General features: G+C 39.9%; 1 protein-coding gene across 1 annotated transcript; it reads left to right on the top strand.

Annotated features, from left to right (window-relative positions):
• Nucleotides 1–1,074: 1,074 nt before the first annotated feature.
• On the top strand, nucleotides 1,075–4,176 carry LOC131436974 (ATP-binding cassette sub-family F member 3). Its single transcript, XM_058605991.1, has 6 exons — nucleotides 1,075–1,212; nucleotides 1,322–1,528; nucleotides 1,592–2,933; nucleotides 2,990–3,164; nucleotides 3,239–3,640; nucleotides 3,702–4,176. Exons 2-6 carry the CDS (start codon nucleotides 1,456–1,458, stop codon nucleotides 3,855–3,857), a joined length of 2,148 nt encoding a protein of 715 aa, XP_058461974.1. The 5' UTR covers nucleotides 1,075–1,212; nucleotides 1,322–1,455; the 3' UTR covers nucleotides 3,858–4,176.
• The last annotated feature ends 8,408 nt before the right edge of the window (nucleotides 4,177–12,584 follow it).

The raw sequence follows: 12,584 nt of genomic DNA, 5'->3' as shown, positions 1-12,584 counted from the left end.
AGTGATGATATTCTGATCGATAATTTGTGGGGAAGTGCGGTAAAGGGTACTGAACAAACTCGTAGTTTGTAATGTCCAATTTTTTGATAGCCATTCTTCTTCATTGTTTTGGTTTTTGCAGAATGATGCTGGCCACAGTTTCATGACGTCATAGCAGGAAGCTGGTATTTATACAGATATTTTACCTCTATAACGACATACAGATATCACGTGTTTTTTTTTTGAAAACGGCCAATAAGCCACCTGTCAACTTCCACTTTCAAAAGAAATTGCAAGCGAGCTATGAAAAATAGAGTATTAAATCTAACCCCAGACGAAAGAGAAAACTTTTCTCTGCCGTTTACTATTATGACTTACTCTCAACGAGTGCCGAGTCATTCGAAATTACCCTTCAAAGTGAATGTTGATGGATGGCTTATTGGCCGTCCTCAAAAAAATAGGCGTGATAGGTACTCCAAAAATACCGATAATTCATGGATCGTACAGATAAATACCGATTTTAGTTGATAGCTTGTATAGACAGGAAAGAAGGTTGCCACGAGACCTTTTTTTTGCTCACTATAATGAGCTTTGGTGACATTTCCGTGACCTTATGTCGACGAGATTCTGATACCGATATGGTACAGATTAGAGTGACTATAATCAGAGTGGCGACAGCTGTTCGTTTGGAAAGACAGCTACCAGTTCCAAACGAGCAAACGACCTGTCAAATCAATGTAAAGAGCTAATGGAATATTTTAATAGTTGCCAGCATTACGGATGAGATGTCGTCACTCTGGTTATAGGCACTCTAGTACAGATAGATTTTTGCGCCGAATACAGATTTTTGGAAAAATGACCTGGCAACGCTGATTTTTACATATTTTTATCGGTGCGGTACGTGCGGTATTTCAACCAGAGATGTCAGGTCAGCAGATTTTTCTGTAAATTTGCAGATTTCGTATACAGTGCAGCAGACATTGTTTGTTGCAAACTTTTTTGCACACTTTTGAAAATCGAGTTGTTCGAGACTTTCGTCGAAATTTACAAATTTTTGAAATGACGTTTTTTTTTGTCAAGAGATACTTCCTAGAGAAATTGCTGATTGCAGACATATTTTCGGATTTACTGGCTTTTGCAACCCTGTCTGAAAGTTTGGAAATTTTTACCTGGCATCTCTGATTTCATCTGACTCTGTCGTGTTTCTTGTCATCTAACTGCTTTCGATAATAGGTAATCGAATTTTGTCATTTATTTCAGTAATTTAATCGGTACAGGAAGGTTATTGAAATTAACTTGGAGCTGTAGATCCTGCTAAATTTTGTGTTCCTATAATTCGCAGGATAGCGATACCTTAGAGGATCGTTCGATTCCGCTCTACGCCGTGATTAACAACAGCAGAACGGCAGTAAGTACCTTCCAGCTCAGCACCTATTAAAGAATACAGACTCGTGCGGTAGAGTGTAATAGATAGCAATGGCAGCCTGTGCGGAAGTACTGAAGCGGGAGTTTCCGACGATTGATGGGGAGCTGTTGACCTATGTCAAAGGTAAATCAGAAGTTCCAATATATGACATTTTTATATATCTATCTATATTATTCAATCTCACAGACGTATTGCAAAGCGGCGCGGATGAGTTTGAGAATGGCGAAGAGGTGTACGAAGCGATTGGAGCCATTCTTCATGAAGTTTCGCAGGAAAAGAGTGAGGATGACATCAAACAGGTCTGTGATATTTTTCTTGATTTGCTGAAACCCAGGAATACTGATTTGGGTGGTGACGGAGGGGGTGGATTCAAGGGATCGGCTAAAATTCTCGGCGCACCGATCCATCTTAAGGAGATTGCTGCATCCCAAGAAGTGACCAGCGACGGAATACAAAGTATATGGGTGGTACAACGGGATGATAGTCTAAAGGTTGATTCCAAAAAGCTGGAAAAGGCGGAGGCCAAACGTCTTCAAAAGCTGGAGAAACGAGAGCAGACCAAAACGACTGCTCCTGCTGCACCAGTTCTGCAGATGGCAACCGCTTCTCAGGTCATTAGTAAAAAAGATAACAAAATGGAAGCAAAAGGATCCAATCGATCGATGGACATTCGGATCGAAAACTTTGATGTCTCTTTTGGTGATAAGGTTTTATTGCAAAATGCAGACCTGCTGTTGGCATCCGGTCGCCGTTATGGATTCGTCGGGAGGAACGGTCTGGGAAAAACCACTCTTCTGAAGATGATTTCAAGTAAACAGCTTCAAATTCCAAGTCACATAACGATTCTTCACGTGGAACAAGAAGTGGTTGGAGATGAAACTCTGGCAATTGACAGTGTCCTTGAAGTGGACACAGTTCGGCTGGAATTGCTGCAAAAAGAACGCGACCTGAATGCTCAAATTAACGCAGGATCGAACGAACCAGAGCTTAGCCATGAGCTCTCCGAAGTTTACTCGCAGCTACTATTGATCGAAGCGGACAAAGCGCCAGCACGTGCCTCAATAATTCTGAACGGTCTAGGTTTTAGCAAGGAAATGCAAGCTCGACCCACACGAACTTTTTCCGGTGGGTGGCGAATGCGTCTGGCACTGGCTCGGGCTTTATTCTCTAAGCCGGATCTGCTACTGCTTGATGAACCGACAAACATGTTGGATATCAAAGCTATCATTTGGCTGGAGAACTATTTGCAGACGTGGCCCACGACGCTGTTGGTGGTTTCTCACGACCGAAATTTCCTCGATACGGTTCCTACGGATATCCTGTATTTGCACTCACAGCGTATTGAAACGTACAAGGGAAATTACGAACAGTTCGACAAAACGCGAACGGAGAAACACAAAGCCCAACGAAGAGAGTACGAGGCACAGTTGGCGCACCGGAATCACGTGCAAGAATTCATCGATCGATTCCGTTACAATGCTAACCGAGCGGCCAGTGTTCAATCCAAGATTAAAATGCTGGAGAAATTGTAGGTTTCGTTTGTTGCTTTCTTGTACCGTAAGTGATTTTAAATTTTTGTTGCAGACCTGAACTGAAACCCGTGGAGAAGGAAATCGAAGTTACCATAAAATTCCCGGAAGTTGAACCACTGAATCCACCGGTGTTGCAATTAAACGAAGTACAATTCAAGTATTCTGCTGATAAGGTGATATTTACTTTGGTCAATCTGAGTGCGAATCTCGACTCGAGGATTTGTATTGTAAGTTTATGCGCCCAGTTTTGATGTTTTATTTGCAATCACACGAAGAAACTGTTCTAACTTTTTACTTTAAGGTTGGTGAAAACGGTGCCGGTAAAACCACGCTGCTCAAAATCGTCATGGGCATTCTGCAACCGACGGGTGGTTTAATTCATCCGCATCGTGGCCTAAGGTTAGGATATTTTTCTCAGCACCACGTTGACCAGCTGGACATGTCCGTGAGCTGTGTGGAACTTTTGCAGAACGCGTACCCTGGCAAGCCGATCGAAGAATATCGACGACAGCTGGGCAGCTTCGGTGTGACGGGTGACTTGGCGCTGCAGGTGGTTGCTTCTCTTTCCGGAGGGCAGAAATCTCGTGTTGCCTTAGCAAAAATGTGCATGGGAAGACCCAACTTTCTGGTACTAGATGAACCGACTAATCATTTGGACATTGAGACGATTGAAGCGTTGGGGAAGGCCATAAATAAGTATAATGTGAGTGTTGCTTCGTCGCAAATCTAAAACGAGTTGAAATAATGCCTGAATCTTATTTCAGGGCGGAGTGATATTGGTCTCTCACGACGAACGGCTGATCCGGATGATCTGTAAGGAACTGTGGGTTTGCGGAGATGGTACCGTGAAAAGTATCGAAGGTGGATTCGATGAGTACAGGAAGATTGTTGAACGAGAACTGGAAGCTGCTGCAGCGTAAGCTCCACCGATCGCCGAAGGCGGTCGTGGTTTTAGTTGGAGTGGAGTCGGTAATTATTAATAGTTACGCTTTATACAAACATGATACTATACAAGAAAGCAAAAAATCATCAAAGCCGTACATATTTATTGTAATAATTATTATTATCATTATTATTGTTACCCAATTGCAATAGGAGGCACGTTTTGTGACTATTTCGAAGAAAAAAGTAAACGCCTATTGTTGAGATAAACATTCTTTTGTCTGGTTGGAACAAAACTATATCCAAGAAAAACTAGTAGTAGCGCTAATGGCCGAAATAAACCCAGCATAACGAAAACTTTTCTAGTGTTTTTTTTTTTCTAAATTTGATTTGTACTGTCTGAATTGCGGTATTTAGATCGTCAAGAGATGAGATAACCAAGTGCTCATAAGTTCCTAACTCATGCCTCCCCTTGTGTATATGATGTCATTTGGTCAATAGAACGACGTCCACTGGATGCTATCGATGCTGCCTTAGGAGCAGAATGAATGGTTTGTATGTAATAATTAATTTGAAACGCGAAAATTCTTTAAATAGGTCAAGTATTTCGCCTTGACATCCTATTGCTAAAGTGTATTTAAACCCTTATAGCAGGCCCATATGCAGGGAGGATTTTTCAACATTAAGTTCCATTGATCAATAGAGTATTCATTATATAAAAGTGCAAATAACTTTACAATTCTTACTTCGTTCTCAGAATTTGTTTTACAGTGTCAAAATTGTTGATGACGAACTTTTCTTATTGACGAATTATAACTGAATATTACGTCGAGACAATAGAATATCGTCATTTGAACTAAAAAAGTCTTTTTATCAACTTATAAAATGACATAATTTATGAAAGTTTGAATCCATTTCATGAAAACATTTCATTTAGGCGGGGCTGGTAGATGGAACGGTGTCCTCGGAACAAAATTTGCTCTGTATACGAAATGGGTCATCGGAATTCGATTAAATGAACACCTCTCTGGACTAAAGTTATTTGCATGAATAAACAAAACACATGGAAATATCTTTTTTTCTGTAAACCGCTGCCAGACAGTGGGGCTTGGGATAGGTTAAACTCACACACCGCCTGAATTGCGGTATTTACATTACTTCACTTGTTATGCCTTGGAACCGGTTTTAGTTGAAAAAAATCAAGCGGATGGGTTTTACAGAATTGTATTTACTTCCTTTAACATATCAGGAAAGATCATTCTAAACCAGGTGGTGATGAGCTCAATTCGTCCGCGTCCGATATCACTCTTTCTATGTGGCGTTTTGTCAGTTATAAAATCATTGAGAATTCGTTAATTATATTTTTATTCGATCTTTTCTAACTTTTCTAACCTCGCTAAATATGGTGTGACTTCAGACAAAGTTAGGAGTCATTTACCCCTTGATCACTGCTGACTTCAAGTATTGTAAAGTTCGACTGACGACGTTCGACCTTCGATACATGAACGTGGAACTTTCCTTATACAGTAAATGCATATCGACCGGAAACAACTTCATTTGTTCCAACTGCACAAAATCAATTAAGTAGTATACACTCAACTTCATAAAGAGTCAAGAGCAATTGAAAAAATGATGACACAATAGAAGTTCAGTTCGCTTTCACATCTGATCCAAGTCAGTCGATAAAACAAAACCGCTTACGTTCGGGAAAAAAACCGCTTACGTTCCGAAAGAAACCAAGTACAGTATTGTGTAGTGAACAATAGAACGATCTCGAAATGAGTGAACCAAACAAACAAAAGCTACCGCCACTACGAAAGAATACTATTATTGTTGACTTCATGCAGTGCCAAATTCAACCTTCGATACGGGAACTTGAAGGTTTGCTTAAGGAGCATCTTGACATTAAACGTGTGCATTTACTTCAATGCAATAAGACAAATAATGTTGTTTACATCCAGCTTTATAAAGTGTTGGATGCAATTCAATTCGCAAAAGACAATAACAATGTGCACTATATGGAGCACGAAAACATGCTACGTGTGCATGATCTTCCCTCAAGCGTCATCGATCCTTATATTCGCAAAACTATGTCCCAATACGGAGCGATTCTCTCTATCGAAAAAGAAAAGCTAAGAACTTTTCCCCCGATATTCTAAATAGCGTACGCTTGTTACGCATGCGCTTGAAGAGGGCTATACCTTCTTATGTGACATTCGGTCAGGATACAAGAATCCCGTGCAAATCACTTGTTACCTATGACAATCCGATTACCACATGTCAATAGTACCCAAAAGCAGTTCACTGCGATAAGCCATGTGATAAACTGGACAAGAAGACAACTACACCAATGGACAACGGTGCTTCCTTCACACCAACCCCAGTACACCTGTGACAGCCACCAACAACAATGAAGCATCCCCCTCAACGAAACCATCAGTATCCCCTATAGAACATAGTACACCTGCTGCAGTTAACACCTTACCCAACGCCTGTGAAATAAGAAACGATTAAGGTGCTATATATCGACATTCAAAGCTATATTTTGGAGCAACGAAACTTTAATAAAAACTATAAAAGTAATAATCCTATAAAAGTCTAATAATCGCACTTCTCAGCTTTATAACAGAATATCGTAAAAACATGTAAAAACATGTGTAACTCCGCTGCATTCAATCAAATTTTACGCGAATTTTAAAAGCTGAATCAATGTAAAGTTATAATGCGTCGTGATTACTTGGGCAGTGATGCCGAACCAATTGAAGGAGCGTGAATAGCGAACCACTGCTCCCCCTTCATTCGTTAGATAACAGTGAAAGCGCCTATCATCTAAGGAAAAAATTACAAGAGCCCGGAAAAAAAATTTATTGTAAAACGGCCGCGTTAAGCTTAAGTGCAAAAAAAGCGGATTAAAAAAAAGTAAAAAAAAAAACCAATAGAAGTTCGTGTGCATGATTTAATCTCAAACGCTAGAAAGGAAATCTTTCGAAGAAATATATAGCAATACGAAGAAATACTTTCTCTCGAAAGATAGTATGAAAGTATCGAAATAATGAAAGATTTTTTTTCCAGTATCCTGAATGGCGCACGTTTATTAGACATTCGCTCAAAGAATTCTATACCTTACCCTCCCCTAATATTCTGGATAACAATGAGAATATCTCTTCCATAAGAAAAAAAGACGAAAAGAAGATGTTGCCGTTGCCGGATTCTTACTCATATTTTTATATATACTACTAAGGGATTCTTGAAAAAAAAATCATTGAACCATGAATTAAAATAAGAATGAAGTCAGTTCTGTTTTCTGGGTTTTCGACAACTATTTCCGATACTCATGGAGCTGGAAACCAGGATCCGAAATCGGTTCGTTTTGCCAGCAAGGAAAAAAAAATACAATTTGTTACTAGTTTTGAGCCAACTTAGATTCAAATTAAAGGCCTTTTAGTTCCATAGCGTGCTATTAAATTTCATTGGGATCTTACTTCTGGTTCGGGAGTTACGAGGTAAAATGTGCCAAATGATCTAAAAAAGTGCACTCGATTTTCTCAGAGACCGCTCATCCAATCTTCACAAAACTTAGGTTCAAATGAAATATCATACAACCCCATATAACACCACCAACATTAATGTGGATAAGACTTCAGCTCCCGGAATTACAGGCTGATAAGTATAAAATTTCCTGGATCGTGCTTTTATACATGACAGGAAAATTCAAGCCAAATATTTTCAAACAGTCGTATAATTTATCAAATAGCCAAGTACACTTCCGGTTTTGGTGTTAGACTAGGTGAACACGTTTATTTTTCGCAGAGCTTATTTCGGGAACGGAAAAAATCAAACCTTTTCAATAACTGTACAAGTGTGATAAGAGTGAAGTAAAGGAGAAGATGAAGGATCCTGGGGACCCAGGTGGCGGGAAAATGGACACTGGAGCCATTCCAAAACGACTAACATATGAATATACAGAAAATGATGCAGCACCATACAGGGTTATGGTAGAGCTTATTGACACACTGGATAATACGAGAACAATCAATAAACTTTCATTTGGAAAAATACTGACAAATACGAATGAATATAAAGATAATGTTATAAATATGAAACCAATGGGACGACAGAAGCTATTAATATTCGTCAAATCGGCTCGAACTGCTAACAAAATGCAAGCAGATAAAACTTTGAACGAGCTAAATTATAAAGTCTACATACCAAAACACTTCATTGCAATTTCGGGAGTAATTACGGGAGTACCCGTTGAACTGACAGTCGAAGAAATACAGGAGAACATGATTAGTTCAGTTCCGATACTGGGAGTAAACAGATTGCACAAATATGAAGCCGAAAAAAAAGTAGAAACCACCAGAATCGCCGTTACGTTCAGAAGTAATAAACTACCTGCCGAAGTCAGAATATTCTGTTGCAATAACACGGTCAAACCTTTCACAAACAAAGTGGTATTCTGTCAGAAATGCCTACGATACAACCACAAGGAAATCAATTGCATATCACGTCAAAGATGTAGTCAATGCGCACAATTCCACGACGAAACCGGATGCGGCGAGTGCAATAAAGTCGTAAAATGTCTCAACTGTCACACAGAAGGAGATCACGCATCGGGAGATTATAACTGTCCAGAGAGAACCCGGCAAAACAATATAAAAATTATAATGTCAAAATCAAACATGACGATAGTAGAAGCGCGTGAACAATACCCTATCTACACGGAAAACCAATATAGTATCCTAGAAAACATAGATAGTCACCCCACACTAATGGAATCCTTCGCAGAAGCAGACGTTGACAAAAACGAAAAACAAAACAAATGCCCAAATAGGAAAGAGAGCAGCCCTCGAAACGGATTACAGCGACGACGAAGAAACAAGCCAAACGCTACATGACAAAAAAACATCCAGAGTATTGACAAAAATCGAGATGAGTTAAAGAAAATCTTAATCGAAGAAGAATACAAAATCGCTATCATATCAGAAAGCTGGACAAAAAAAAGAATCAGAAAAGTTAAAGTATAAAATAGCCCATTATAACAATTACTATGATTCCAGAGAGGATGGTTATGGCGGAGCAATGATACTGATACACAAATCGGTATCAAACCGCGCGATTGACATGAAAAGTTCAGAAAACATACAATGTGTTGGAAGGTTTATATACACATATGATCTGGCAGTTGTATCCGTATATGCTGCGCTCAAGACACCCTTAATAGAATTTAAAAATCATATACAGAGTATATTCCAGAGTGTATCGCGGTTCAAAAAATATATACACTGAGGTCTTTTTTTATGCGGTCTTTTTTTATGCGGTTTTTTTTACGCGACTTTTTTTATGCGAATTTTCAGAGTTATGCGGTTTTTTTTTTATGCGAAGTTTCAGAGTTATGCGGTTTTTTTTATGCGAATTTTCAGAGTTATGCGGTTTGCCCTTCTGCGGTCTTTTTTTATGCGAAGTTTCAGAGTTATGCGGTTTTTTTATGCGAATTTTCAGAGTTATGCGGTTTTTTTTATGCGAATTTTCAGAGTTATGCGGTTTTTTTTATGCGGTACGTAAATTCGCATAAAAAAAGACTTCAGTGTAATAGGAGGAGACTTTAATGCTCGACACATATCGTGGGATATCAAAGGGCAAAACAAGAGAGGAGACATACTGTATAATATTATCAACGAAGAAAACGCTATCCTACTGAATAGTACCCAACCAACTTTCATACCAGCGGAATTAAATAAAAATTCATCAACTATAGATCTCGTGATATGCTCAGCAACTCAATTTGCTGAAACAGAAATGGAAGTGTTAGACTACGGAGTCGGAAGTAGACACCTCGCATTGAGTATCAAGATTAAAAACGATGAAATAGAGAGGAACAAATGGTTTACCAACAAAAAAATAGTCGCGACAGCATGGAAAAATCTTAATCCTCTGAAAATCAATAACGTCACAATACTACAACAAGAAACAAAAAAAATTCTCAAAAGAGCAAGACAAAGAAATAAATATGTCCCAAAATTTTGGTGGACGGACGAATTAGAAACGACATGGAAAAAGAAAAATGAGGCAAGAGCAAATTTCAATAAAAGCGGAAGCATAGGAGATCTAATAAAATTTAAAAAATATGAAGCCATATTTAACAAATGCAAAAAAGACGAAAAAACTAAAAAGTTCAGAGAGTTTGCGAGCCAGATAGATCCAAAAACAAGCTCAAAAGTACTATGGCAAAAAATAAGTAACTTTACAGGTAAAAAAAGAAAATGCGATCGAGCGATTGTACACGTTGACGCTAAGTTAGCATCAGAATTTTTGGACATACACTTCCCATTCGGAGAAAGATATTCAGTAATACAAAATGCACAATGCAGTTTCGATATCCTGACAGTTGAAAACTGGACGCATATTTTAAGTAAGAAAGCCAAACGATCCGCACCCGGACCGGATGCGATAACTTATGAGATGCTAAGAAACCTGAAACCTGAAATAACGTTGGAAATCATCATTGCCGTTTCAACCTTCCGAGCGAACGGACGTGATTTGGATTTACTGCGAAAGCATTGAAAACCAGTTGTGTGTGTGTGATAAAGTTGTCGGACGATATTGTGTGATAGACAATAGTGCTTTTTCCTCTGAGAGGTTTTTTTTTCGCATTATATAATAGAACAGTGCCTTATTGCGAGCGGTCGATCGAAACGGTACCGTTAGCCGATTATCGTTTCGCCGATCAAGGCCAAGTGTGAGGATTATAAACAAGCGGCCATTGTGTGAGGATTATAAATAAGTGTGTCTTTTCCTCTCGGAGGTTTTTTGCACATCATCAAAGCGGCGATACGCCGATCGACGAAGTCCAGCTTGGTGTCCCCCGTTGGATCTTTGTTAAGTACCTTTACTTCGTTTATTTTTATTTCTTTATTTGACCATTATATTTCCTCCCGAATCATTTGTTTTTGCGCGGAAGTAGTTCCGCTATGTCTAATTTAAAACCTGCCCCCCCCGCTCCCGATGTTCAAATGGAGACTTCTCTTGTCAGTAAAAAGTCCCGCATAAAGAGCTATCCTGATGGGCTCGCACTACCGGCCGGGCCTTACGCGGTCTATTTCCGGACCAAATCAAAGGAAAAAAAACTGAATATTTTAAAAATATCGCGGGACCTGTATTCGCGATATAATACCATAAAAAGTATAGATAGAATACGGCCAGACAAGCTCAGGGTCCTGTTTACCAGCTCAAAACAGGCTAATGAGCTTGTTCAAAATGATCCTTTTACGCTGGAGTACCGCGTCTACGTGCCAGCTCGTGAAGTCGAAATCGACGGTGTGGTCACCGATTCGAGTTTGACTTGCGAGGATATTCTTAAGTACGGGGCGGGTTGTTTTAAAGACCCCTCACTTAGGAATGTCAAGATACTGGATTGCAAGCGATTGCATTCAGTATCGATCGCCGGGGATGGAACAAAGTCCTATCCCCAATCAGACTCTTATCGTGTGACCTTCGCCGGATTGGCTTTACCTAATTACCTCCTCTTGGACCGGGTTCGTCTGCCTATTCGTCTTTTTGTACCTCGTGTAATGAATTGCACCAATTGCAAACAGCTTGGGCATACAGCTACCAATTGCAGCAATAAGCCACGTTGTGCTAATTGTGGAGAGGCTCATGCGGATGGCTCTTGCGGTAAAAATGCTGAAAAGTGTCTCTACTGTAAGGAGGGTTCGCATGACCTAATGGCATGTCCCGCATACAAACTGCGCGGAGATAGGATGAAGCGTTCTCTGAAAGAACACTCCAAGCGTTCATTTGCAGATATGCTTAAAAGTGCCACCCCTCCTAAACAGACAACAAATCCATATGCTTGCTTGTCAACTGACGAGAGCGAATCTGACGACCCTTTAGAAGGTCCATCTTCGGCGGTCCCTCATAGCTATAGGAAAAGAGCAAACAAATCCTATCATAAGCTCCCTAGTAAGGGTTCGAAGATGTCTTCCGAAGGGCTTCGAAAAGTTACAGCTAACGGGAATCGTGACAAACTACCGAAGCAAAAAGCTCCTGGTCTCGGAAAACTCAATTCCGAGATGGAATTCCCACCGCTTCCAGGGACTAAAAAATCCCCAAGCGTCCCTGAAAATCCACCAGAGAACCAACTAGGTGCTGGACTTATAAAGTTCTCTGATGTTGTGGACTGGATTTTTACAACTTTCAATATTTCAGACCCTCTTAGAAGCATTTTAATTGCTTTCATGCCAACAGTAAAAACATATTTGACGCAGTTGACTGCAAATTGGCCCCTTCTTTCAGCGATTGTATCTTTCGATGGCTAAATCATCCACCGAGGTCACGGATCTAATCACTGTTTTACAGTGGAATTGCAGAAGTATTATCCCAAAAATAGATTCATTTAAATTTCTAGTAAACAATCTGAAATGTGACGCATTTGCATTGTGCGAAACTTGGCTAACTTCTGAAATACCCTTAAACTTTCACGATTTTAACATTATTCGTCTGGATCGAGATAATCCCTATGGAGGAGTACTTTTGGGGATCAATAAGTGCTATTCTTTCTATCGCATTAACCTCCCCTCGATACCAGGTATTGAAGTTGTCGCATGTCATGTTACAATCAAAGGTAAGGACCTTTGCATTGCTTCCATCTACATTCCCCCAAGAGCCTCGGTTGGGCATCGGTGGCTCAGTGATATCGTAGAGCTCCTTCCTGCACCGACGTTGGTTTTAGGAGACTTTAACTCACACGGTACGGGATGGGGCTG

Source organism: Malaya genurostris, chromosome 3, assembly GCF_030247185.1.
Source record: "Malaya genurostris strain Urasoe2022 chromosome 3, Malgen_1.1, whole genome shotgun sequence".
In the NCBI taxonomy this organism is placed as follows: Eukaryota; Metazoa; Arthropoda; class Insecta; order Diptera; family Culicidae; genus Malaya; species Malaya genurostris.
This window is presented reverse-complemented; position numbering and strand designations above follow the sequence as displayed.

Bases quoted from the DNA above. Each gene is read 5' to 3' on its own strand.
- LOC131436974 (XM_058605991.1), top strand. From the start codon at position 1,456: ATGGCAGCCTGTGCGGAAGTACTGAAGCGGGAGTTTCCGACGATTGAT. The intron at 1,529-1,591 runs GTAAATCAGAAG...TCAATCTCACAG, and splicing joins GCTGTTGACCTATGTCAAAG to ACGTATTGCAAAGCGGCGCG. The intron at 2,934-2,989 runs GTAGGTTTCGTT...TTTTTGTTGCAG, and splicing joins ATTAAAATGCTGGAGAAATT to ACCTGAACTGAAACCCGTGG.